Source organism: Piliocolobus tephrosceles, chromosome 2 (assembly GCF_002776525.5).
Source record: "Piliocolobus tephrosceles isolate RC106 chromosome 2, ASM277652v3, whole genome shotgun sequence".
NCBI classification, from domain to species: domain Eukaryota; kingdom Metazoa; phylum Chordata; class Mammalia; order Primates; family Cercopithecidae; genus Piliocolobus; species Piliocolobus tephrosceles.
The window spans coordinates 9,522,009-9,549,924 of NC_045435.1; the positions used below are offsets into that span (position 1 = coordinate 9,522,009).

The 27,916-nt window shown below is 40.6% G+C and overlaps 2 protein-coding genes across 8 annotated transcripts in view; one reads left to right on the forward strand and one right to left on the reverse strand.

The window, feature by feature from the left end:
• The window catches only part of RIOX2 (ribosomal oxygenase 2), a 30,578-nt gene extending 15,150 nt beyond the window's left edge, over nucleotides 1–15,428 (forward strand). For 2 of the 7 annotated variants that reach the window (XM_023216028.2, XM_023216029.2), the window contains exons 5-10: nucleotides 2,764–2,867; nucleotides 6,395–6,497; nucleotides 7,269–7,440; nucleotides 9,838–9,926; nucleotides 11,370–11,459; nucleotides 11,911–15,428. In XM_023216028.2, the coding sequence (XP_023071796.2) occupies nucleotides 2,764–2,867; nucleotides 6,395–6,497; nucleotides 7,269–7,440; nucleotides 9,838–9,926; nucleotides 11,370–11,459; nucleotides 11,911–12,069 (717 nt within the window). In that variant the 3' untranslated portion in view covers nucleotides 12,070–15,428. Of the gene's footprint in view, nucleotides 1–2,763; nucleotides 2,868–6,394; nucleotides 6,498–7,268; nucleotides 7,505–7,879; nucleotides 7,978–9,837; nucleotides 9,927–11,369; nucleotides 11,460–11,910 lie in introns of all 7 variants that reach the window. The other 5 variants (XR_002732347.2, XR_002732348.2, XM_023216032.2 and 2 more) reach the window with 5 other exon arrangements.
• CRYBG3 (crystallin beta-gamma domain containing 3) overlaps nucleotides 12,265–27,916 on the reverse strand; it is a 129,107-nt gene continuing 113,455 nt past the window's right edge. The window contains exons 18-22 of the mRNA XM_023216027.3: nucleotides 23,740–23,879; nucleotides 20,359–20,482; nucleotides 15,945–16,103; nucleotides 14,809–14,968; nucleotides 12,265–14,030 (exon numbers count right to left, since the gene is read on the reverse strand). Coding sequence (XP_023071795.2) covers nucleotides 13,942–14,030; nucleotides 14,809–14,968; nucleotides 15,945–16,103; nucleotides 20,359–20,482; nucleotides 23,740–23,879 — 672 coding nt within the window. The 3' untranslated portion in view covers nucleotides 12,265–13,941. The remainder of the gene's footprint in view (nucleotides 14,031–14,808; nucleotides 14,969–15,944; nucleotides 16,104–20,358; nucleotides 20,483–23,739; nucleotides 23,880–27,916) is intronic.

The window sequence follows — 27,916 nt, forward strand, 5'->3', positions numbered from 1 at the left end:
CTCAAACTCCTGACCTGGTGATGCACCTGCCTCAGCCTCCCAAAGTGCTGGGATTACAGGCTTGAGCCACCACATCCAGCCACCGCATCCTGCCCACATTTGAGCTTTTAACCAGTGGGCCTCTTCAGGCGAAACCTTGTGTCAACGCCCAAAGATGAAATAGGCTTAGTGGCTGTGGTTGAGGGATGGGCATGGGAGGGTGACAGTGGGGGTCTTGGAGCCCTCATCTGCTTCTTGTCCCTACACCAGTGGCAGCCCGTGCGGTTCATCTGCAGACCCGGACTCCCAGGATGAGAGCACCCCTGTGATGGAAACACCACTCTGTGGCTCAGGGATCTGACAGATCTGAGTTTGAATTCAGCTGCTGTCACTTATTAGCTGTATGTCCTTGGTCAAGTTATTTATCCAAGTCTCAGTTTCCTCTTTATTAAAATGGAGATCATGATATTTACCGTGTAGGCTATGAGGATTGAAAAATTTTATTTTGCTGCCTCCTTTACAATAAAAATCTTTAGGTGGGGTGCGGTGGCTCATGCCTGTAATCTCAGCACTGTGGGAGGCCGAGGCGGGTGGATCACCTGAGGTCAGGAGTTCGAGACCAGCCTGCCAACATGGAGAAACCCTGTCTCTACTGAAAATGCAAAATTAGCTGGGCTTGGTGGCTCATGCCTGTCATCCCAGCTACTCAGGAGGCTGAGGCAGGAGAATCACTTGAACCCAGGAGGCTGAAGTTGCAGTGACCGAGATCGCGCCATTGCACTCCAGCATGGGCAACAAGAGTGAAACTCTATCTCAAAAAAAATTTTTTTTGAGGCAATATCTGTATGTCTGTCTTGTTTTCCTGTTGCTTCTTGTCAAATTACCACTAAATCAATGGTTTAAAACAACATAAATTCATTATCTTATGCTTCTGGAGGTTAGGAGTCCAAAAGGGGTCTCTCTAGGGTTGCTGTACTGCATGCCTTCAGGAGAATGTAGGGGAGAATGTTTACTTGCCTTTTCCAGCCAGGAGGGTGGGGCAAATGTGTATGAAACCAATGAAATACACAGTCACGTGCCACTTGACATTTTAGTCAACAACAGACATATGTGACAGTTGTCCCATGAGGTTATAATGAAGCTGAAAAATTCCTATCACCTAGTGTTATCGTAGCCATTGTAAAATGTTGTAGTGTGACGCATTACTCACGTGTTTGTAGTGATGCTGCTGTAAACAACCCTACTTCTTTGCTAGTCGTATAAAAGTGTACAGTGGGGTCCTAGGTTCTCCCATTCACTTACCATCACTGACGGGCTCACCCAGAGTATGTAGATGTACCATTTTTTATTGTTTATACTGTATTTTTACTTGTCCACGTGTAGATATATTTAAGTACACAAACATCATTGTGTTACAGTTTTCTACAGTATTCAGTACAGTCGTGTGCTGTATAGGTTTGGAGCCTAGGAGCAGTAGGCTGTACCATGTAATCTTGGTAGTACCCTATACTACCTAGATCTGTAAGTACACTTTGATGTTTGCACAGTGACAAACCACTCTTCTCAGAACATAACCCCATTGTTAAGTGACGTGTGACTGTATACATAAGAGTCTCACTCAGGCTGGCACAGAGACACTCAGTAAACGATAGTTATAATTATCAGTAAAGCATTTACTTGAAGTACTGTCAGTTTGTTGTCATTCAGGGAAAATTTGCAACCAAGCTAGCTCTTATGAATATATATCATGATATATTCCTCTTGCTTAAAGCTTGTATTTCTTGAGCTCTTTCTCCAGGACTCATGGTCTTAACCATTGCACTAGACTGACTCTTGTAGTTGCAGAGAGAAGATGCGCTGCCCTCAAGATTCCCTCTTTTCTCTGTAGGTAGCTGCTGTATGGAAGGTTTGGCCTGAGTGGGATTAGGAAGGAGGTAGCTCAGGGCAGGAGTAATTTGGGGAGAATGTTTTGGTCCACTCACTCGGAATAGGCTAGAGGAGGCTCAGCTGCCTAGGAAAATGATGAATCTTTGATTACATCTGATTTTTCAGTTCAAATAAGGATTGTATAGTTTTTCATTTCATCCTAACATTCATTGAGCCTGTGTTGAGTGCTAGGTGCTTTGCTTGGGTAGGCTCTGAGAAAGACAAGATGGTAAGATACCCTGCGCCTGGAAATACTCAAAAATTATCAGGAAGTGGGAGACTGGCAAATCAAATCATGTCATCCAATCACATGCCCGTCATTGCCCTAAGAGCTTGGAAGCAGAACCTCTAACCCTCAGAATAATCCTGTGAGTTTTGGGGCTATGAACCTCCATTTTACAGATAAAGAAACTGAGACTTTGGGCAGGTAATTGCCAGATCATCAGCCAGTAAGTGGCAGTGTCTATGTGACTCTAAATTAAAGCTCCTACTCTTAACCACTGAAGCATGCAAGAGGGAGGAAGCAGGCTTCCCAGGCACAGGGTGTTACTATCCTTGATCCCTATGTCAGGACAGGGTAGTCTCAGGCGAGTCTAGTCTCAGCTTGAGAATGAAAAGATAGTTCCTTCAGGCACTGAGAGCCTCTCGTGGATTGTGGTTCACAGTGACAGGCTCACGGACACAGAGAAGCTAGACTAGCTGCACATGACATGAGCCCAGCATATCCACTGCATCTTGAGGTCGCGGTTTCTCGAATGGCGAACTGAGACTCAAATCCCATATTTGTCTCCCTGAAATAAAGAGGACTGAGAAGGAATAGTTATTAACTTCTCTCCCCTTTCCTATTCCTTCCTTTAGCCGGGTGATTTGTTGTACTTTCCCAGAGGAACCGTTCATCAAGCGGATACTCCTGCGGGGCTGGCCCACTCGACTCACGTGACCATCAGCACCTACCAGAACAAGTAAACGCTGCCTCCGGCTGCACGTGCTAGGACAGCGCTGAGTCCTGGCCCACAGCAGCCACGTTCAGGAGGGACATGAGGGAGTTGGCCCCTACCTCCTATGCAGACCCCAGGGTTTCTGTGTCCTTTGCTGACTTCCACATTCCTCTGATGGCCCATGTATGTGACTGGCCCCTCTGGACTTGCCCCTGGGGACATCATAAACCTGACTCTATGTAGGACATGGGGTGTTGCCCAAATAGAGAGTCCTATAGTTTGGAAAGAAAGAGACGAGCTGTGAGTACATCAGTGTGTTAGGGATGCCAGGCTGGACTCATACTTTCTCTTTTTTTTAATATAAAATATATGGAACATAAAATATACCATTTTTAACCATTTTAAAGCATATATAGTTTGACATTCATTACAGTCACAGTCTTGTGCAACCATCACCACTGTTCGTTTCTAAAGCATTTTTATGCCAACAGAAACTCTGTACCCATTGAAATCTCTTGGTCTCTTTTGAGGGTTTCTGTTTTTACAGTCCATGAAGTTAAAGTCGGACAGGCAGTCTGGAACAGCAGGAACTAAAGTGCATGTGCTGACAGCAGTTCCAATTAAAATCATGTTTCATTTCAGCTAGTACCTCCTCACTGGGTGGCAGTGCTGTGTGAGTTATATCCAAAAGCAGCAACCTTGCTGGTCCAAATCATATTTAAAATACTAATCATGGCCAGGCATGGTGGCTCACTCCTATAACCCCAGCATTTTGGGAGGCTGAGGTGGGTGGATCGCTTGAGGTCAGAAGTTTGAGACCAGCCTGGCCAACGTGGTGAAAGCCCATCTCTACTAAAAAAAACATACAAATGTTAGCCAGGTGTGGTGGTGTGCACCTGTAATCCCAGCTACTCTGGAGGTTGAGGCAGGAGAATCACTTGAACACAGGAGGTGGAGGTTGCAGTGAACCAAATCTCACCACTGCACTCCAGCCTGGGCGACAGAGTGACACTCTGTCTCAGGGAAAAACAAACAAACAAAAAACTAGTCATGAGTTAATGTGTTAAGCAGATATGTACTAGACATTGTGTTTGTTGCTGGGAATGCAAAGATTGTATTGAAGGGACTTTGAGAGAGCTTATACTTTGGAAGTGGTTGTAGAAGAGATGGTGTGATAAATTCTATTGTAGGTTTGCGGAGGAAACTCTTGGGGCTTAGAGGAATGCATTTAGCTAAGTAGGGGCGTTAGAGAAGGCTTCAGAAATAACACCAGTGCTGAGTGAGTCTTTAAGGATGAGTAAGTAGGGGTGGGTCAGCAGATCAGAGTAGGAGCGGACATTCTAGGTCCAAGGGATGGCAAGTCCCCTCCTACCTTCAAGGCCAGAACTTGCAAAACAAGTTAGTAAGCATACCTCTGCTTCTTCATCAGACTTTTCAGTGTGAATTTCACCTCTACATTTAAAAGACTTACTGGAGGAGCTAGCTGAGGTCTGGCCCTAGTTTAGTGCTACCTTTCCCACAAGTAGAAAGCCCAAGCTTGTATTAGGCTTCCATTTTGAAAAATGCCCTCATCACTGTGGCTAGGTAGGTTCCTTGCATCTTAAGGGACAGAAAGTCACCAAAGCCAGCTCAAGAAGCACAGGGTCACTTGAAGGGAGTGAGTCCTAGAAACTATAGAAGGGCCAGGCCACGGAGAGGCTGGAATCCGAGGTCCATTCTGGATTCAGAGCAGTTCTGGACCACATAGTTTGGCCCTTTGAACATCGTGCATCTGCTGGGGTCCCATCATTCATGTTTCTCAGCTGCTCCTTTTCTGTAATTCTCTGTTCCATTTCTCTTGCTGCTACCAACTGGTTTGCTAGCGACTGGTGTTTTCTCTCTTCTATTCCTTCTGTAGCTTCTGTTTACTCATAACATGAAGCCATCACCAGTTGGTGCTCTGACCTCCCTCTATCTCATTGATCCTATTAGCTTTTGCTTCTGCTAAGGACCTGACTCACTCTCTGTTTCCCAGTCCCAAGAGTGAAGAACTGGCCGGCTGCCCCTGGGTCCTATTCATTTCTTCTCCATTCAGCTGGGGCTGGAGAAGAGCTTCCTAAGTTACAGAAGTTGCCTGCCTAGGGTCGTGGGTGGGTACCATGATCAATGTGTCCAGGCTGGATTTTGACCTGTGTCTTGGTCAGTGATGCTGGAGCTAGAATGAGAAGATGTGACTTGCAGGCCATTGCTCCCCAGAAATAATCCTGTGCTTTGAGCCTAATGTTCCTTCAGGTACCATGGAAAGGTGAATATTTGGGGCCTCTTCCTAACACCTCTCAAGGTAGCATTGTTGGAGTGTTTGGGGGTCTGCTGTACGTCGTTGATTTGGTTGTTTTACCAAAGTGAACCCTTAAAGAGATATTCCTAAATTGTGGGAAGTCCCAATATCTATTCCGAATATTCTTAGAAGAGCACTATTTAACTTCTACTAAATTCCTCCACGAGCTGTTGCTGTATGACTTCCACCTACAAAACCCTGCAAAGGAAGCACGTATTTTATGTGCTGAGAGATCTGCATACGCCCTCCAGGTTGAGACTCACTAAAAGATGCAGGGTTGGATATAACATTAAGTCACAAAGCAATGAGGCTGCCAGGTAGTAGATGTCTTGGGAAAAGTGTCTCTCATGTGGCTTTTGTCCTCCTTTGCAACTTTTCTGGGAGGGAAGCATAACAGTGTTAATTTTGCTTACTGAGTGAGAAATAAAAGTCATACTGTGAATTTCCATTTTCCACTATCCGGCAATTTGAAATCTGCTGGTGACACAGGAAAATTTTAAATTGCTAAGAAATGTTTAAAGAGAGCGTCCCCACAGAGTGCGTTTCTGACACCAGCACACACTTAGGAATGAGCCAATTCCAGATACCCCAGAGAAAGCAAAGGTAATTGAATAGGGATGCTTGTCCCTAGGTGTTATTTTTAGTCACTGGCTTCTATCCCCTGGTAAAACCACTGCTAGACATAATTATTTTGGAATTATTGATGGTAGATATTTTATTCAGGAATAGCATCCCTTGTCAGTGACAAGGAAAATGTAACATACAACTGTTCAAATAATTACACAATCCAGAGATCTTGCTGTTACCCCAAATTTCTGTTGTATTTATTGCACATAAAATTTGGTTTTAGGTCCTATAATGACTGTTTAAATTTCCTACAAATCTCCTCTCATAGACACTTTTGTTAAAAATTTGGTCTGTTGAACTTGTTTTATGGAAGTCTGTGGTTGATTTTCTGAGAGCTTTTAAGAGAAATCAGTATTGAAGCCCAGCTTCCCACTTTTAATTTTGCAAGTGAGTGTTTGGAATGGGGAGGGAGGACACAGGGTGGTTGATGAAGGTCTTAGATTTCCATGCTGAGTGATGTCCAGTTAATGGAACTCAAAATGCCTGGACAGGGAAGCCATAATCCAATTTGTAGCTTTTGACTTTACTAGCAATAACTATTTTATGTATATTTCTTATGTGCTCACTGTTTTGGCTTTTTTTTTTCCCCCCTTGGTGCATATCCTAGTTCATGGGGAGATTTCCTTTTGGATACCATCTCGGGGCTTGTATTTGATACTGCAAAGGAAGACGTGGAATTACGGGCCGGCATACCCCGGCAGCTGCTCCTGGTAAGGAGTAAAGGCAGCTAGGAATGAAAGATGGTAGCTGCAGCCCAGGCCAGCTGAAGTCCTACCATAAGGATCCCAGGATACTTCTTCCCACATGAGCCAGGCTTGTCTACTGTGCTGCACTGCTGAGCTGTGTGATTTGCAGAATGAGTGGAGTGCCATGTGTTACGTGGTGATCCAGAGAATTGTGATGTTGTACAGACAGCTCTGTATTTCACAGTGGCAGTAGCAGGCAGTGTGAAAATGTTGCTTGAGTAAATGAATAACACGGCCAGGAGAACCGTAGATTTAGCACACATCAGATTACTAGTTAAGAGAGACTCACTGTACTAGAGATCCTGGCCTCAGTGTATTCGTTGGCCTCCTGTTCTTTTATTACCTTTTGAAACAGGGGTGTTATTTGATGAGTTTTGAGATGAGTGGATTAGAGCCGAATTGAGCAAAGGTTGCTTTCTCTGTCTGAAGCATTCATCTTAGGACAGTGGCCTGCTTTCCAAAAGGCAGAGCTCAGACTGTACCATTTTCCCAAGGATCTCTATTTCTACACAAAATTCTGAAAATTTTTTGCAAACAATAGGCAGCTTAGAATTAACAGTGTTTATAAGAAAATGATGAGATATTCTTAGGGGCTCAGGTTGTCCCTTCCCCTTTGGAATGACATGGATTAATGTCCATCCCGGGTGGCTGGCAGTTTTGCAGTCTGCTGTGGAGACTGAGCTGGGCAGTAAGTTCTGCTGGCATCTGGGCCAGGACTCACTTCTGTGTTCCTAGCAGGTGGAATCCACAACTGTTGCAACAAGACGATTAAGTGGCTTCCTGAGGACGCTTGCGGACCGGCTGGAGGGCACCAAAGAACTGCTTTCCTCAGACATGAAGAAGGATTTTATTATGCACAGACTCCCCCCTTACTCTGCAGGAGATGGGGCAGAGCTGTCAACACCAGGTGGAGCTTGCTGTTTTCTTCTGGGTGGTCAGAGGCTAATGCAGGATGTTTGCGGTTTTTCTGGGTAGGCTCCTCTTTGAACAGATGGAAAGTTTGAAGTGCTTTCATGTTAATGTGGACCTACATCCATCCTTAGTGTATATGGTCAGACGAGATGTGCTGCACTCAACCTTTACTAACCTGCATCTTAGAAGTCATTTAGAAAGAACTTGTATCCCAGCCTGATGGGAAATAAGAGGCCTGTCCTTTTGGGTGGGAAATATGTATATTTATAGGTACTCTGGTATTCATAGCCTTCAGGAAGTTTTAAAAATTTGAACATCGAAGTAATCTTGTTGGAATTAAGTCAGGGATGGGTTGTCTTTGTTTGTGTTGCTTAAAGGAATACGTGAGGCGGGGTAATTTATATAGAAAAGTTTATTTGGCTCATGGTCTACAGGCTGTACAAGAAGCATGGTGCTGGTATCTGCATTTGGAGAAAACCTCAGGCCACTCACAGTGGAAGGAGAAAGGGAGCCGGCATTTGCAGAACACATGGTGAGAGGGGAAGCAAGAGCGAGGATAACTGCCAGGCTCTTTTTAACACCAGCTGTCATGGGAACTAACGGAACAAGAACTCGCTCACCGCCCCCAACCCTAGGGAATTAATCTATTCATGAGAGATCTGCTCCCCACAATGTGACCCAAACACCTCCCCTTAGGCTGCACCTCCATACTGGGGATCAAATTTGAACATGAGATTTGGATGGGACAAACATCCAAATCATAGCATGGGTAAAATGGGTGCCATCAGCCAGTGAGATTCAAGAAATGTCCACGATTATTGTCAGCCTTCTCCAAGGTACAGGTGCCTAATTTATGACAGATTTAGCCTGCAAATGAATAACATACTTCTGGATGGATGATGTCATTGATGACTTCTAGATGGATGATGTCAATGTCCTATAGCAAAGACCACCAAGAACATACTCCTGAATTCAGACCAAATTGGATGTATTGACTTGGTGCAGTGGGAAGACCACACACCACTGGGGACTGCAGGGCATCCCAGTAAAAGGGTGTTAGAAAAGATTTATAGGACTCAGGTGTAAGGTGATTTTGGAGACGGTTCAAGGAATAAGGGCTTTGCTCTGGATTGGATGCTGTCAGGAAATGGAAGGGATTCTATGATTAAGTCTCCTAGATGTTATCTGGTAGGTAGGAGGAGGAATGTATGAGGCTGAAGTTATCAATGGTAAAGCAGAAGTGGTCACTCATTAGCCAGAGTAGGGGGACGTTTGGTCAGTGTTGTGGTTTGGAATATGTTCTTGCCTCGCTTGAGTTTAGACATGAGTACGTATGGAGCGATGGTGTTTTGTCTTGACCTGTCATGGTCACAGAGTGATCTCTGATGTCAGCATTCTGTGGAACTGCTTGTGTTCAACAGGAGAACACCAAGACCTAGCTGTGACTGCCAGGCCAGCTTTTTGGCTGCTGTTCTTTCTCAGGGTTGAGTGAAAAAGAGTATTTCTTACTAACTTTTATAAAACTCTTATTTATGACCAAGAGAGAACCACTGAGATAATCTATAAGGTCCCTTCCAACACTGATTCTATATACATTTTTATTATAGTCTTTGGAGGAAGCTTAGAATTTGTTTTTGATTGTATCTATTCAAAATAGCAAATGTTTTACAAGCACATGGTTTAATCTTTAGCAGAACAGTTTGCTTATGCACCAGCTTATGGCCTAGACTACTTCAGTGTTTTCCTTAGCCATTATATTCAATAAAGTGATGATCCCTCACAACTCTTTCCCCACGCAGATGACCCTGTAAGGCTAGTCTGTTTTTATTGGGTATTATTCCACTAAGTTAAATCCAATTTGGAAAAAAAATTTTTTTTCTGTGGACTTTATTAGATGGCTTTTATAGGATACTATGCTTGACTTACATAGACTGAATAATTGACCAGGGTCACACACCTAATAATTGGTGGAACAGTGCAATTTTGAACTCAGGTCGTCCTTCCAGAGTCCACATGTTGAGCAAGAAGCCTGTAGAGGATAGAAACTGGAGGAGTGAGTGTTCTGTGCAGAAAGCACCACAGCCTTATGTGCTGTGATACTTACGTGTGTGTACTTCGATGGTATTATTTTTGTCTATTTATTGTATTTATAAACTTACATTGTTATTTATCTAATTCTATGTCTGTCTGCACTGTAAGAATGAGCTCCATAACGATGTGAACGATAATATCAGTACAATGTTGGGGTAAGCAAATTCTTCAGTTGGAGTGTATGCCATGTTTGGATTCACCTGGAAATTGTTAGTAAATGTGTTTCCTATGTCTGTAAGCAAGTTTGAATCTGCCTGTTTCCTTTTTTGAAGGTCGGCTTTCTCTCTTTGGGGTTTTCTAGGTGGAAAGTTACCGAGGTTGGACAGTGTAGTGAGACTGCAGTTTAAAGACCACATTGTCCTCACAGTACTGCCAGATCAGGATCAATCTGTGAGTATCCAAGAGGGAGGAGATTTCCTCTCTTCTCAGGGTGTTTTTCATCAGAGGTTATCAGATTAACCACTGGTCTCTGCCCATCTTTAGGAATCCACCTGCATTCAGTTCAATGCCATTTCTTCAGGTCAAATGATGACCAAATCTAACGGTTCCAATTCCGTATTTTCCTGCCCTCATCCTCACAGAACATTCCTTCATTCCCTTTATGTGGTGATTGATGTCTAGTCTTTGCTTCCCATCCTACTTCAGGCCTTACTGTTCCTGCTTGGACAGCCACAGACCTCATTCATGTTTCCCAGCCCCAGTCCTCCACACGTGCACATCTGTCTCTCTGTGTGGTTTTGTGGATATTGCATCTCCTTAAACTCTGTCCTGTAGATTATGGAGAACAAAGTCTATGTTCTGTTACTTTGCTTCCTAGCCCAGTGATTCCCCAAACTGGCTAACTGACCATGGAGTCGACTGGAAAGCTTTATAAAATTATCAATTCCTGAGTTTCATCTGGTCTTGGAGCCTTTGGATTTATGTTTTCATAGAGCTCCCTGTACGGTCCTAAGAACAGTCTCATAGCGTATGGCTTTTCCCCATTCCTCCTAATCAGCTCTCTGAGGAGCTATCCTATGAATGATCAAGGGGGATAAGAGGGGTTCTCAACATGTCTCAATAACCAGATTTTCCAGCCGTCAGGGCCACACTTGGAATGCTCAGTTTTTTAAATCATACCTGCACTGTCTTTTTGGAATCAAAAGTACACATTCCTACATCCCTGTCTAAAAAAAAAAATAGTGATTCTGATAACCAGTCAGTTTGAGACATTGTACGCTAGGCTAAGATTTTTTTGCCCTTATCTAAGAGGTGACAAAGAATGACTAAAGGCTGTAGAAGAGACGATAAACTGCACTGTGTAAGATGGGGGGTGAAAGGAGAGAGGGACCACGTGGGACGGTACTGAATTAATTGAAATGGAGTTTTTTATAGATCACACAGCTGGTATTTCTCAGGAGTTAATGACTTCATGATGTTCATAAATTGTCAGTTTATACCTAGGAATGTCAGATTTTTTTGATTCCAAAAAGACAGTGCAGGTATGATTTTAAAAACTGAGCATTTCATTGATAAGTTGATACATAAATCATTGCTTTTTCATTAAATCCTGAAGATGCTCTTCCAGGTAGCACTCCAGCTGTTTTATCTTTAACAACTTATTGCCACATACAGATAGTAACCTGTGGTGACTAATGAAGTGTAGACATTGTGTGGATGCACACACCCATCACTTTTTGCCAAAAGGATTCTTTACAGTATTCAATAAATTTCACTTGAGCACCAAGGCTTTTAAGATTTTTCTTGATGTGGACCTATTGGAAAACCTTTCTAGCACTGACATCCTCAGTGTTGTGTTGTTGATGGCCTAATGCATTTATTTTTTTCCCAAAGGATGAAGCTCAAGAAAAGATGGTGTACATCTATCATTCCTTAAAGAATAGGAGAGACACACACATGATGGGGAATGAGGAGGAAACAGAGGTTTGTTCCAACTGAAAACAAATGCCTATCCTGTGCCTTGGGTGGTGGTTGGGAAGAATTTATTATTTTTGATTTATAGGTAATAATGCTTTTTATGGCTGCACTGTGGACTTACCATTTTGCACTACTCACAGAGCTCCTTCATGGGGATGATTAAGTCAGACATTTCTGTGATACATGCACACCCGTTTTAAAGCTTACTAGCTGGGACCTGTAGCCTTATAGGAATGGTATAATGTAAAGCATTTCAAATTACTAATATCACTTACTACATAAATTAGGATGCCTTTTATATAGAAGTTGGCATCTTTTATGTTATCTAATTATAGCATATCTAAAATACTCAAGGGTATCAAAAATAATGTATTGAGAATAAATTGACAGGAAAATGCCATTTCAGTGACATAAGTAGTATACATATATTTTGACTAATTAATGTATCCTTTTTCAGTCTCATGGACTTCGCTTTCCTTTGTCACATTTGGATGCACTGAAGCAAATTTGGAACAGTTCCACTATTTCTGTCAAGGACCTGAAACTTACTACAGACGAGGAAAGGGAAAGCCTGGTATTATCCCTCTGGACAGAATGTTTGATTCAAGTAGTCTAGTGCCTTTGCAGAATCAAATGCCTACTATTTTATATGCGCATATTAAAAGAAAAGCAAAGACCTGAGCCAAGGAGAGGATGAATTCAAGTTTCCTTACCTGTGTATCTACTAACATGAGACCTCCCTATTACAGGTGGTCATTTGGCCAAATGTACTAACAGGGGCACATGAAAGAACAGCAAATTACCAAGTGTCTCAGAAAATGAAAAAACCATATTTTGACAAGTTTATTTAATCCAGTGTGATAGAAAAGGCACAGTTCCAATATATCATTTAGAATTGAATGTCATTAACCTGGCTTTGTTCTTTGGAAGAAACAACTTCTTTAAAGAGCTGCTTTGGCTCTAGAAAAATTTCAAACAGTTAAAATAAGAAAAAATTTTAAATTGTTTTTTTTAACAATGAAAATATACATACCTTTGTGTATAGACAAGCCCATGCCCACTAAAAGTTATCCTGTAACATAAATTTTATTAAATAATACTCCCCCACAATGAGAGGCACACAACACCTATGGACAAAAGGGAGTTACAGAGGCTGCTTAAAAGATGGAGAAAAGCCTGAAATTGAGGGAGGAAAAAACCCAGTATTTACATAGAAAAACTAAGTCTATAAAAAATACTCAAAATAGTGGGTCTTCGAGTTTAAAATACTCACTGTTATTTTACATTCTAAAGTGCACATAGGTTGATATTTTTAAAAATATCACCGGATAATTTAATCTTTATAAAAATAGAGCATTTTTCTGCTTTCTGGCAAAAGTTGGGGATAAAAGGAAAAGTTGTCTTAATGTAAGTCTCAATCCCATTCAGCAGGAAAAAATGCTTGTGAATTGTGCAGTAAAAGGTGGTAATGACTACTGGAAGCCAAGTCAAAGGTGATTTCCTGCCTGATTTTACTTAAATAAAAGTTACTTACAATGGGAGTGAAGAACTGAGGCTTCTATTATTTAGTAGAGAAATCAACTCCACATTTACTTAAAAAGATGGTAAGGTCAAGGTTCAAATGCTACTTTGTTGTAATTTGGACATTTGAAATTTCTCTTCACTTGAGACAAAAAAAAAAAAAAAAAAAAAAAAAAAAATTAATGCCTCCCCTTAAATCTAGGATGAAGTGTCAGCATGGAGACAGGCAACCACTGTTGTAGAGTCTGGTCACCTAAAGGGATGTCTTGGTTAACATGTAAGAGTGCAAGTTTGGTCATAGGTTATTTGTACTGTTTTAGTTTGAAGGACTGAGGAAACAATAGCTACAGAAAATACTTTACTACTTGTGCCTTATTCCTAACAAAGCTGAGGTCCCTGCCTGGGGTTAGTTACAAGTAAAAATAAATACTTATGAGGTGTGTTATAAAAGTCTCAGTATAGAAACCTTAACGTTTATCTAGGAAAGTTTAATATATTTTCAGATGTTGCTAAAAAATTATTCATCTGTTTGCAAAAGTATGACTTGACCTATAGAAATCTGTTTCCTTATGCTTTGTACTCATACAAGCATCTAGGTAGGATATTAATAAATAATACAGGCTAACAGCATCACCAGTGTCTAATAACAGACCATCAGGAATAGGATTCACGTTTGGTGGAGAGGAGAGAAAATAAACACTTCAGGAAACTTGCTCACCACAGCTGGAGATCAGGAATAGAACCTTTGCCAGACATCATAATATTTTCTTTATAGGAACACTGAGTAATGGCAAGAATATTTTGAGCTTTTCCATGGTTCAGAGCGATAGTCTCAGAGGTTGGAGAGAATGTTCATTCTGCTCAGTGATCCAGGAGTGTGAGGATAGTAGCTTCCTTTCCATGTCCATGAGACAATGACAGATGTGAGTTTCCTCCTCCTTCACTCTTTCTAGGGATGTTGATTCTCTCACAATATTTCAATGTCCCATTTCTGTGTTTCTTCTCCCTCCAGGGGCTGATTTACAATTACATGAGTCTTGTCACAATAGTTTCCTCCTAAAATAGAAATTCCAAAAGCAAAGATTATTTGTTCAGGCAGGTGCTTAGCAATTGCACAATTTTCACAAGCTTCTGTTCAGCTCACCATTTCAGTGGATTAATGTGTCATTTACAAAGAAGTCTGAAATGGGAAGCTGAGTCTGAACAGGCTTAGCCATTATTCACCTCAAATTGGACCTTATTATGACTCAAATTGAAATACTAAAAGGTATAATACATGATTGTATAAGCGGCATGCCTTAACAATGTGATTCTTTAGAACAGAGTGCTCTGAGAGAACTCTGGCTGAATGTCAGGTACTGTGTTTTTGTTTCTACACCAACAAAACTGACTAACCCAATTAAAGCAACAGCCATGAATAATACTGGCCCTGACCTTGCTGAATTCAAAAACAAGGTTAATTGAGACCTGCCATAAATTAGAGCTGAGTGTTTGAAGGACCATGGCAATTCCTGGCGAAAAGCTGGAGATGTTTCTAAGAAACAGATGACATTCATGGGTTTATGGTGCTTCAAATTTAGAACTGTTCTGAGTTCATGTCGCAAATGCAAGTTTTACAACTGTACTAACGAACAAAGACCCTAAGCTTTGTTGTTTGGCTTTTTCTGCTAATTGTTTTGTTTGTATAACTGCCTATCTTGACTTTTTCTCAAGCATAATTTTAAATGACGTAACATTTCTCTTATACATAAGCATGTCCTTTACCCAAAATGAGGAGATGTGGAACTGAAACTAATATCCAGGGACCCAACATTGGGTATCATTAAAGGCCCACCTTTAACATCAAGGACAAGTTGATCACTGAGATAAGAGCTGATGGTTCCATTTTTATTCAGTCTCCACTTCTGCCTGAATTGCCCATGTTCAGTCCATAGAGCTACTTTAGCTCCAGGTGTGTCCCGGCCACCAATCACATCAAGACATGTATCACTGGCCTAAAAGGGTTAAGAAATGATTAATTGGCAGTACTGTGTTTGCTAAAGTTGAATTAGGTCCCTTTTCTCTTAAGTAAACAAATCATAGACATGAAGTATGTATGTCTTGTCTAAAAAAAATACTATATAGTATAATTTCAGTAAGCCTTTTTTAGTGTCTTCTTTATGGCTGTGGGTAGGAGATGGTACAGAAATAAACCAACTGAAATAGAGGTACTTGTTTTTAATAGGATGTCTACATCTGACACAGATGTTCAACAAAGATTTGCTGAATTGGAATTAAATGTTAAATCCCTGTTTGCTTAAAATGTATTATGCTGAGCTTGGTTTTCTTACGAAAACATTGCATGATGGGCTAAAGATATCCAGACAATAATTACTTTTAAATGTTTTTCATTTTTGAAGCATGAGAAAAAGCAGATAATCCATTGGTGATACAATAAAACACAGTTTGAATGTTTTAAAACTAGTGTTCTATTCCCAATGCATTAAACAGAATGGGAGGGTCATAGAAAAGAACAACCCTAAATTTTATTTTCTAAGCTTCTTCCAATAACAGCTTTCTTTTTCTACTGCTTCTTTGTATACTTTGAAAGTGAAAAGGTTTCCACCTATTTAGAATCACAGAGATAGTTGATTTTATCTGGGCCATCAAGTAAGGAACATCTTGCAAAAGCACATTGTCCAACTTAGATCTGGTGACTTATACCATTGGTTGTAAAAAATCACTTAGGTATATCCATAGTATGTGATAACCTTTGTGTTTACTTAAAAATTGAAACTGGATTTTCTAGATCAAAAAGTTAAGTCAATTTTATATAAATGTTTTAGTAATATATGGCAGTATTTTTATAATCAACACCTGTTTCTAAGAAATGCACTGTTTTATCATGCCAGTTGATTTGACAAGATTCTAGTTTTCAAAACAAAAAACTGAGGTCAGAAAGTGGTGTACTGTATCAGTGGGATTGCTTACCTTGGATTTAAAGAGTCCTCGGCAGTAGTGCCAGATCTGAGTATCCTTTCCACTATAGGGAGAAATGCACACAGATGTCGCCCTGGTGTCTGCTAGATTTCCAGTGACTGTCAGATACTCATCCTGAGCACGGTTCTTTATTCTGATGTACACTGCAGGCTATGACAGGAGAAACAGCCATTTAGAAATAAACTTTTGAACCTGGAAGTGAATAATTCCAGGGGAGGAAAGCTAGGAGGGAAAGTGAGAGGTAACTATTTTAGTTATATCAGTTTCACTCTTATTCCCTTTAGTAAATCTGCATAAATAAATATGGTAAATCCATAGGCTATGGAGCACAAAGCTTAAATTGTACAGTCTCTATTACACTTTGTGAAAAGGGCCCTTTTGAACAGCATAAAGTAAAAGTTTCTTTCACTAGAATTCCATGTGGCGAGGAGTGGGGTGGTAAAGATTAGGGACTTGATGAGTTTCATTCAATAACTAGTGTGTCCCAGCTGTCCTGAGGGAGGTAGGCGAGTTAGAATAAGGGTAAGGTATTACCTACAAGGATTTTGTAACAACTTCAGAAAGACAATCAGACATACTGTGGAGCTATGACTAAATGCCATTAAGTTGGCCCTGGGATGTCTTGAAAAACCCAGATGGCTGAGCCCTAGTAGCTGTGATTATTTGTTTACATAAGACCTTTATTTCTTCAAAAGTAGAGACCATGTACGTTTAATGACTATACTGAGGTACTCAAAAATTGTGTAACAAAGGACTTCGTCCCCTTGGCCTGGAAGTTTTAAGATACATACAAAAAGTTTTAAAATATTAAACCTGGGATTTGCCTCTAAGGAGAATAGCTAATATTTATTGAACATGTAGTATGCATAAGCAGCATGCTAAATGCATTCTGTGCCATTATGTTATTTGTCAGAATAACCACAAAAACCTATTAAGAAAGTACAATTATGACCCTAGTTTTACAAATAAGGTGAACACAGATATAAAGAAGCCAGGTTCCTCTTAACTAGGATGCTCTCAGACCTATGTTGAAATGCACTAGTTGCTCTTAGGCACAGGGAATAAGAGACAAATTCCAAAGGTGGCCGTGTAAGACAATGAAAGGCAGGGCACATAATGGAAGCACAACAGAAACCATTATTTCAGCCCTATGACTTAGGCCTCCAGCCTTAATGTAATAAGATACATGACACCCAACATCCCCACAGTTGGTTCATCTCATTACCATCCCAGTTAGGACCCTGGCTTGGTAATAACAAATGGTCTCTTACTTGAGAGCACTTTCATGCTAAGAAACATAAGTGCTTAGGTAAATGCAATAGGTCATATGGTAAGAGCACCAATGAACAGTCTACTATTTTTGAAACTTGATAGATAAACATGAAGCCAACTGAATTTTGGTAATTAAGCCTTCCTAAGGAAATACACATTCTCAGCACTTAAGCCAATAGAAGGGCAAATTATCTGGCCATTTAAAGCAGGTGAACAAGATCTCTACTTGGCAAAATGTTTTAAATGTTTCAAATCCCTACTTCCAACATTAACAACGCAACAGTAGTGTAGTTAAATGCCTATAATTCAGCCTGATCTCCCACTGCAATTATTAATTTTTGAGGCTTCAGTATATCTTTATTACATTTTCATTACCTTGTACATATGAGAAAACAGGCGTGACCTTCACAGATGACAGAGTTCCAATTACTTTAGGACCAAACATCACAGTTTTAATCAATTAACTCAAGCAAGGTACTAATTACCCTTATTACACATTTGTAGTCTGACTCCTCTGTAATTATACTTAAAAACACTGATATACATTATAAGTACCTTAGTGACTTCCTAATTCCCAGCCTCAAAGAGGATCACATTTTAATTAGTCCTGAATTTCTAAACAAGAATATGAACTAAAGCAGTGCCAGCAACCTTACCACAAATTTAAATGTGACCCACACACTACTATTTTAGAAACTCAGAATTCCTTTGTTGGATTTCAAAACTGTGACCTAAATAAACAAAAGGAAAAATAATCTATTAAAATATTATTTTGAAATTAAATGTTTAATCAGAAGAGGAATCAGGTAGCTACTAAAGCATAATGAAAGAAAATAGCATACTATTCTTGTTAAAAAAAAAAAAAAAAAAAACTTCCTTGTAAAAGTAGAGGTGGCTGTTCTGTCCTTTACCAGAGAATCTTGAGCAATAGTCAGGGACATCCTTCCCCAACAAGGAACCACCATTAAAAAATGAGGAACATATTTTCAGTGTTGAACTTAGCTACTAAAATCTCTAACAGAGGGTCAGCATTATGATGTAGTTAGTAAAAGCTAAACTGAATTCCTATCTCTACTTTGCTTTTTCCAATGGCTTTTCAGTGGGCTTACTCCCTGTTCCACATGATAGGAGTGGGGAATAAGCAAGATGTAAAGGTCATGAGATCCTGTACCACACACTCTGCCAGGAAAGCCACTAATGTTTCAGTATCCCTCAAAAGAGCATCTCAAGGGACATTGTGAACAACAGAAAAACACACTTTCAAAATAAGTGTATTACCATAGTAATATGAGCCAGAGCCATATCAGACTGTTCATATACATTATCTTACTCAACCGTCACAGCAGTGAGATGTAAGCAATGTGATCATTGCTTCACCAGTGAGAAACCTGAGGTGCCAAGAAATGAAGTGACTCACCAAGCTGCATTGCTTACAAATGACAGAGCCAGGATTCGAACCAACAGAACTCATGAGTGGTGGGATAAGCATGGTGTGTGTGCACGTGTGCATGTGAAGAGGGTGAGAGAAGATAAATTAGGTTAATATTGTATTAGTTACCATTTATTTAACGCTTAAGTTAGGGTTAAATAAGTGTCAGGTCAGAACATCAGAGCCTCAGCATTTAGACCCACTAGGCTGTATTCAGCTCAGTGCCTGAAATAGGTGGTACTCTCTAAGTGCTCATCTTAGGCTGATGGAAAGTAGAGTGTGGTTGCTTCAGAACACAGATTTTAAAGCATAGATTTGGGTTCAAATCCTGGTTCTGACACTTGGATGACTTTCGTCAATGTGCTTCTGTTGTCACAGGTAGGAATCATTATCCCTATTTTCCAGTTGGAGCCTTATTCTCTCAGAGCCTTATTATTCCAACTAGAAAATGGGGATAATAATTCCTACCTCAAAGGACTATTGTTGGAATCAAGCAATATAGTGTTGTAAAGAGATTAGAGAGAGGTACTAATACCATATCCACGGGCCGTCACACCCCTGACAGTTTCACTTGGGTTTTCCACCTTCCATGAAACCTCCCTCCTACTCCTACACGTTGATACTTCCTTTCTCTGAACCAGGGACTGCCTGTGGCTTTTGGATAATTATGCATTGTTTTGCATTTTATGTTACTGCTTTGAGCTGGACATGTTTTACCTAACAAAAATGTAAGCTTTAATAATAATGGCAGAAATCACATCTATCTTTATATTTTCCATTATACTTTGCATAATATCATTGGTCCATCCACTGATACATTCATTCCTTCATTAAACAAATAGTTCCTCAGCTCCTACAATATTCCAGACATTGTTTCAGGCACTAGGGGTAGAACAATGACCAAAACATGCACAGTCCTTGACTTCACAGGGTTTTCTGCAGAGTGGGAGAGACCCCAATCCAACTATAACGCTAGGGTTATAAACGGCATACAGTGTTTTTATAGAAAAAGAACCCCCAGGGCCTTTATGATCTAATGTAGATTGGGAGGGAAGGTGGGGGAGGCATTCTTGAGGACCTGACACTTAAGCAGAATTTACAGGGATGACTAGTCAAAGAATGAGGGAAGAACACTACACAGAGGGTGCAGCCCATGTTAAAAGTCTTAGTGGGAAAGCACTCTGTACTGAGATGCCTGTGACACAGCCATGTGAGAGATGAGGTTGGAGGAGCAAGGTGGGGTAGGGGGTAGATTGTATTCTAAGTGCAGTGGGAAGCTTTTGAACAGAAGACTGACAAGCAGTAGGTGTGCAATAAATACTTATTTTAATGAAATTGCCAGGATCCCTCCTGAGTATTATATAAGTAGGGAGGGGAATATCCAAATGCTTAGAAATTAAAACTAGTACAGTATCAAAGTTCATTCCTGTTACCAAGGTTTGCCACAGAACTTATAATATCTTAGTTTTCCACGAAAAGTGAACATGGCCAATGAGGCTTTGGACTGAAAACTGAAATCCAGTGTTGACTTTAGATAGTCTTACAAATTGGTTAAAATGTACAAGATACCTGCATCCTAATTCACTCCCCCTACTATGTAAATGGCAAACTAAATTAAATGATCATTATTTCAGATGTGGTGGTTTATGACATTTCTACCACAAAAGCAAGCTAGTTAGAATCTTACAGTTCTTTTCTCCTTACCTGCTTCATAGGACGGAGGGACCCAATTGTCTTCCATCTGCTGAATGCTGTCCAGTTTGGGATCTCATTAGGCCTGAGTAGGATTTGTCTTCCCAAGAAATTGGATCCTTCATAAGCTATCCATCTATGAGAACAAGAAAGAAAATAGTAGTTTACTTCAAAACAAAGCAATCCCTCATCAAAAGTATCTGCACTTTGCCTTATAGGGTTCATAAACTTCTAGGTTTGCAGATTTTTAAAACTGCACATTTTTTCCTAACAAAAATCAGGGAGGTGTAGGAGAAAGCCCACTGGCCTAGACTCAGAAGATTTGGGTTCCAGTTACAATGCTGGTTTCCTTTCTTCCAACATGAATGCAAGGTTTCCTCCATCTCTGAAATCCTATATTCCTTTGATAACACTGTCATAGCATTTGAACATTCAAAGGCAGACCATAACCTCCTAACCAGCAGAAAAACACTCCTGCCCTAGAGTCACATCGCGTGTCCTTCAGGGCTCTAGGTGTGGCTCCAGTGAACTCTCCGGACAATCTTCCTCCACTCGTCCCTCCACAGCTTCCCCAAAGCCATCAAGACTACTTAGAATTGTTCACAGAAGTTCCCCATCACCCTCTTTCTTCAAGGCCCAGCTCCTTTGAGAATCCTCCACCAGACCCTTGCCTTCAAATCTGGCGGCATTAAAGTGTGTAAAAGTACACTGGAGTCTCAAGTCTGGAGTCTGGACTCTCAAGACTGATTTAGTGGAACACAGTCACGCCCACTGCTTTAAGGATTGGTTACGGCTGCTCTTGCACTACCATAGCAACTTCAGTAGTTATGACACAGACAAATGACCCACAAATGAAAAGACTATCTGGCTCTATATAGAAAAAGTCTTCCAAGCACCACTTTAGGTGATTACTAAGCTTGATGACTAAAGAGAATGTGCCGGAGTCACTAACAGGACCTGAAATTCTCAGCAGGCCTCAAGGTCAGTGTACATAGTGCTTTAAGAAAGTGTGTGGAGGATGAGATGGCTGCCTTGCTTTATTTTGCTAAAGAACCTGGAATCATGGCAGGGTTTGTCCTGGCTTGCACCAAGGGATGTAAAGCCTTGTGGATGAGGCAAAGAGCACCAGCAACAGGCAAGGCAGCCTGCTTATCAGATGGACCAGAGCCCAGGAACAGGGTCATCCAGGGCTTAAGATGCAAGCTACAGAGGGTTGCTTGTGCTGCTATGGCAGCAACTTCAGCCCCTCGATTTTCCAGAGAAAAACTTCTAAAACTTACAAAGTGCAATATTCCTTAAGGACTTGTGCTTCACGTAATGCAGGAAAAGATATCAACTTGTGCGTAAGTTGTGGGGAGAAGGGAAGACCTGAGGAAAGCTTGATGTATTACAGCTATGAAAGCTTGGGTAGGGATGACTGACTTAACCTGACCACCACTAATAAAAGTCCTCCTTGCTCCCCACAACCAAGATCAGACCTGGCCAAATTCTGGAGAGATGAACGAAATGGATAGCCCATTCCTGACCCCTCCTTCCTACAGAAATCTAATCAGACTGGTGCAGAGGCAGGTCAGCATGACCACAGACAGGCTTGGCCACCTCTCCCGCCGCAGATTCTTTCAACAGGCAGGGAAGTTTCAGTTATAAAATCTAGGTAAGATTTTAGGAAAATGTACCTAATTATATATTGATTTAAATGAATTCTACAGTTGGAAAACTGTGTGGGATGGTGCATTTAAGCATGGCTGACATCATCACAGATCCAAGTTGTGGCACAGCATGGGGATTAAAACAAAACAAACCCAACTTGCCACTAAGGGAAGCTGGCTGTACATTAAGTAGTGTTCTGTAACCTAGGAAAATCCTTAGGCAGCCTTTCCTGTTCCTTACTCCATGTTCAAATTCTTTTTAAAGAGAATTTGGAATAGTGAGAGTAGGTGGTTAACAAGCCAAAGAGAAGAAATAAGAATGTCAAGATAAAATGGCACCACTGTTCCAGAAAAAAATGAAGTAAGTGAGAAATTTTCAGAAGTGAGTCAAATATCAATTTCACTCAGAAATGTAAAGGAAAGAAATGAATTAGAATGTTGTGAAAGACCTATATCACAGGGATGTAAAATTTAGTTAACTGTCAAATAATATATTGGAATCTTATGCTTAGATAGAATAAATCAATTTGTTTGAATAAACATCAAACCATTTAAAATGTTTTACAGAAGAAAATTGAAGCTATTATACATGTATATAATATAAAACCACTTATTGTAATAGTTTGCTAAATTTTCAACTCCATCTATATTATTGGCTTTCTCTTTAAACCAGCAAAGTTAATTATCACATAATTTCAAAGTCATAGATAAACTTTTAAAGCCACTTTTTAATTAACCGTCAAGAGCTATGTGTGGGATGGGTGCAGTGGCTCAAGCCTGTAATCCCAGCACTTTGGGAGGCCGAGGTGGGTGGATCACGAGGTCAGGAGATCGAGACCATCCTGGCTAACACGGTGAAACCCCGTCTCTACTAAAAATACAAAAAATTAGCCGGGCGTGGTGGCGGGCACCTGTAGTCCCAGCTACTCAGGAGGCTGAGGCAGGAGAATGGTGTGAACCCGGGAGGTGGAGTTTGCAGTGAGCCGAGATCGCGCCACTGCACTCCAGCCTGGGCAACAAAGCGAGACTGCCTCAAAAAAAAAAAAAAAAGAAAAAAAAACAGCTATGTGTGTTTTTTTAGTTGACTTTTGCTACCAGAACCAGGAGCAGGGACTGGTTTATATGCCGGACTCTTCAGAAATGGCTTCAGAGGCAGATTTTCCAGGAAGCAAATAGAGCTTCAACTTCAAGGTCCCTCACTTGCAGACTTCTCACCATTTCTGTCCTAAATGTTCACATTCATATCTAATATTTCTATCATAATTTTTAATTTTTTCTTAAAGGCAGCTTTGTAATTTGTAAAAGCACAGGCCCCTGGGTCTACCCGGACTGACTGATAACCTAAATGAACAACAATACTGGTAGGCAGGCTAGGCCAACCAGTGTAGTCCTCAGGCAAGTGAGTACTCTGGAGGGAACTGCTCTAGAATACACAGCTATTAAAAAACAATACCGCACTTTGTCTCGCCAGCAGTCACTTGCCTTAAGCAGGAAACTGTCTTAACCAAAGTTGCTGGGATATTGAAATTTCTTCTGAAAAGAAAGTCAGTTCAACTGGGTAAAGTCATCTGATTGACCTACTCTACGATCCATGCTGTGACCATATGGTAGCCCTTCTCTCCCAAAAGGCTCTTCCTCAAGACCACTTGAATGCATACTACTACACAGTGGACTTGGTTTGCAACTGTGCAACTCTGCCTTAAAACAGTGACTGAACCAGACCAAGCCTTTCTCCCATACTTACAGTCCACTTTTTACCCACACAGACTGGGTGTAGAAGTGCAGGTCCTTGTTCAGAACAGAGTTCACAGCCTCTTCTAGATGTAACTCTCTTCCCTCACAATGCTCCAGAGCAAAAAGGCTGATGGAGGGTTCTTCAAAAACCTATTAGCAGAGAAAGAAGTCATCACCATAGGAGTGGCCATATCTCAGTGACATCCCAGTCTGAACATAGGGTACCCTGGATCCACTGTATTCTTAAATGCATGGAGTTTACCGCTTTACTTGCTAAGGTTGCTATAGTCAAAACTGCACTGGAAAGATTAGATTTTATTAATAATTTTTATTCACTTTTTTGTAAATTAAAATTCAAGTTATCAGAAATGCAATCAATCTCGTAATAAAAACAGCTATAATAAAGAGACTCATGATTCCAAATCACAGATTAAGGTCTCGTGGTACTGTAATATGGACCATAATTAGTCCTGCCAGTGCTTTTAGCTGGCAACAGAATAAATACGGAATGGAATGGCACCCTCATTTCGAGGAGGTCACAGGAGCAGTCACTAGGAATGTAAGACTTTGTGACGGTAAGCTCTTCAAAATATTCCTAGGAGGAAGAATAAAGGCATTTTTAATTTAAAAAAATACCTGAAATGCACAAGAATCGTGGTGATTTCTGCATTAAAAGTATTTCTTGAACCCATCATGTCAGACAAGAATAGACTGAATATTGCTTTTTCATTCATTAGTGTATGCAAGACACCGTGTTAAGAGACTTTTGGGGGGGTGACAAAACAAGGCACCATCTGTCCTTGTGTCTGGGGAATTACTAACGAGTAGCTAAATTAGAACTGCACAGATACTGTAATCCAGCGCAGTAAAAGATATGCTGTGTTAGAGTCCTCAGTAGAAAGTTAGATTATTTTTAGCAGAAGGGAGCAGGAGTCAAGCTTCATGGATGTGGTGGCTTGTGAGCTCAGTTTCAAAGGCTGCAGTGGATCTGGAAAGAAGATGGTGAACAGAGGGAAAACACTCTGTGCAAAGCAAGGCAACAGAAACACATGGAACATGTTGGGGGAACAGCAAGTCAGCCCAACAGGAAACAGCGGCAAGTGCTCCCACAGTTTGTTATGGTGAATTGCACTGCTTGCTTCTCCTCCCACACTGACAGGACACAGACAGATCTATTCCCAACGGACAGTCCTTGAAGGCTTCTGAACTAAGGACTATGAGTGGGCTGAAGCAACTGCAACTCGGTACATAAGAAGCAAAGCACTAGCAGCAGAGGCAGTGGAGGGTCAAAGAACAGTAAATGAACAGGCAGAAAATAACAGGCTCTCACAGTGATCCTCACAAGGGACCTGCTTATACTTGCATAAGAGAAGAATGACTTATCAAAGAGTTTTTCTTTGCAGCAGTGTTTGGAACAGTGAAGGGTGGGGAATGATTTAAATGCCCATCAAGAGAGGACTGGTTACATAAATTATGGTACATACACAGAAGAATCTTATACAGCTGTAAAAAAAGAATAAGGAGCTCTTTATGAAAGATCACCAAGATATATTCTTTAGAAATAAACACAAAGGATAGTATGAAAAGCATATTTCATATACTACCATTTGCAGAAAAGGAAAATTTCTGTGCACATACATATATATGCGCTTGTACACACATTAAAATTTTCCTAAAAAATAAACCGGTAACCATGGCTACCTGTTCGGAAGACTGCATAAGAGAAGATAAAGGACACAAGTGGGAGCAAAGTTTTTCACTAAGTGCCTTTTGGTATATTTTGACTTTTGAACCATGGGAATATTTATTTTAAATTGGTATTATTAATTTTAAGTTGGTAATTATTACACATGTTTGCATTGTGTATATGCATTTTTTAATGGCCTTCAGGAAATCTAACAACAGCATGAGTGAAGAATAGAAGGGAAGTAACGGCACCAGTACTGGTGGAATATATGAGGTCAGAGAAAAATAGACCCAGATCTAAAAACGGGTTAGGGGGAAGGTTAGGAGTAAGGGATGGCCAGGAAGACTATTAATATCACAGTGATAACACAGACATGCTAGCTAAGGCAAACAAATGGAATCAGTAAGTGAGGAAAAATGTGAAAAGTCACGGCTTGGGACATGCTGGTATAATTTGTCATATATAAAGAAACCAGGAGGAAAGCAGGCCCAGGTGTCTTAATGTTGAGATAGAGGCAGGATGATCTTAACAGAGATGTCCAGCATATACTGGACCTTCTGATCTTGAGTTCTGGGAAATAACTAGAGCCATGGATAAGAAAATGGAAATGCAAGGAAACTAGAACTGCACTGACATACATAGGTGGGCGATGATGAAACATGGGAGGTGGAAGTGACTAAACAAATGAATCAGGAGAAGACAGCCAAAACAGAGCCGCTTTCCACTGTAGAAGTGAAGGAGGAAGAGAATTATAAGGAAGACTTGCCCCATGGCATCAAATTATTTCCATGTCGAGGAAGAAGGTGACTGAGATAAGGCTATCTGGGTTTGACAATCAGAAGGCAGCTGGTAACCCTATGAGTGCTGTTTCAGCACAATGTCAGAAATTAAGTTAAAATCTAGGTTGTAAGGGCTGAAGAGTAAGTGGTGAGAAACTGTATAGGCTATAATAGGTGTACAGACTATTAGAAAAATTTGGTGAAGAGCAGTAGGGAAACGGGGTAGTGGCCTATGAGCATGCTTTGTAAAATAGAGAGAAGCTGAATACTGCAAGGCAAAAAGGATGTTCCAGGGAAGGAGGGAGAGGTACAATCCATTGCTTCCCATCAGTTCATGAGGAAAAAGATCACTTTGGAAAGGATGAACTCCACCTCTGAAATAAAAGGAAAGATAGAAAAAGGATGCCAAGAAATTTGCATTTAAAATCAGGAAATGTGTGAATAAATTTCTCTTTACATTATGTGGCCAACACTGTCTGCTGATCAAGGAAAGTTTACAGCATCTTCCAGAAGAAGTTCCTGCAGTGATAGAAATGTTATGTATCTGGACTCTTCACTATGGCAGCCACTAGCCACACGTGGCTTGTGTGACCAAGGGACTGAATCAAATTTAATTTAAATAACCACAGGTGGCTAGTGCTATGGTGTTGGACAGTACAGATTCAGGAGCTGGAGGACACTGGCAAAGAATGTAACAATTGCTGTGTGCAGTGAGACCATAAGCTAAGATAGAAAAGCTACCTAGGAGCATTGATTTTCCCTCAGTAGACACCACTGACTGCACCAGGAATAAAAACTCATCTCTAATCACTGAGTTATTGAGTGGCCACAAGCAAGGTTAGGCACCTCTTCTGCTATCTGCAAAATAAATCGGAAGCATCCCAACAGTTTATAAAATTAACTGAAAGTAAGCAGACAATAAAAATCCACAGCACTGACTATATTAGTGGACTTTTTTCAACATCTTCACCCTCAAGATTTTAGAAAGTATTCCACTTTCCCTTTTCACACACATCTACTTGTTGAGTTACTGATTAGTGAGAAGGAGCAGATGGCAAGGAGCCTGGCCAGTGCTCCAAGTCAACAATCAGCAGCACTCTCCTCAGAGAAGAGCTTGCTGGGGTAAGAGCAACAGACATCTATATCAAAGGCATTTACTGGTTACATGATGTTAACTATTTTATATCCCAGAGGGGGAAAAAATCTAAAAGCCTATTATGGGAAAGTAATTTAAATGCTAAGCATTATTCTAAGAAAAATTGACCTGTGTATGTTTTTCCTCTTCCTTTTGCAGAATGCCTACAAAGATATTTTTCAAAAGGCTGGTATTGTCACGGAAATGCCATTAAATTCAATCCCTTGATTCTAGCAATTCTACCTCTAAAAGTGTATCTCAAGAAAAGATAAAAAGCTCGATGGAGGGAACAAAAAATGTGTAAACCTCTATGTTTTTAGAAATAATGATGCAGGGATATTGAAGAAAAAAATTGTACAAGATGACAGAAAATATCTGAAACATTTTAACAGCTTATATAAATTAGTAAGGGTACTCTAAGAAACCTATTGGACAAATGGGCAAAGAAGGTAAGTCAATAGCATTAACCAAAGAAGAGACACAGCTAATAAACCAATGTGGAAAAATATCCCACCTCTCCTAAACAACAACAAAAGGATATCATTATGTGATCCAACTATCAAATTTTACATTTGAGAAGATCTAT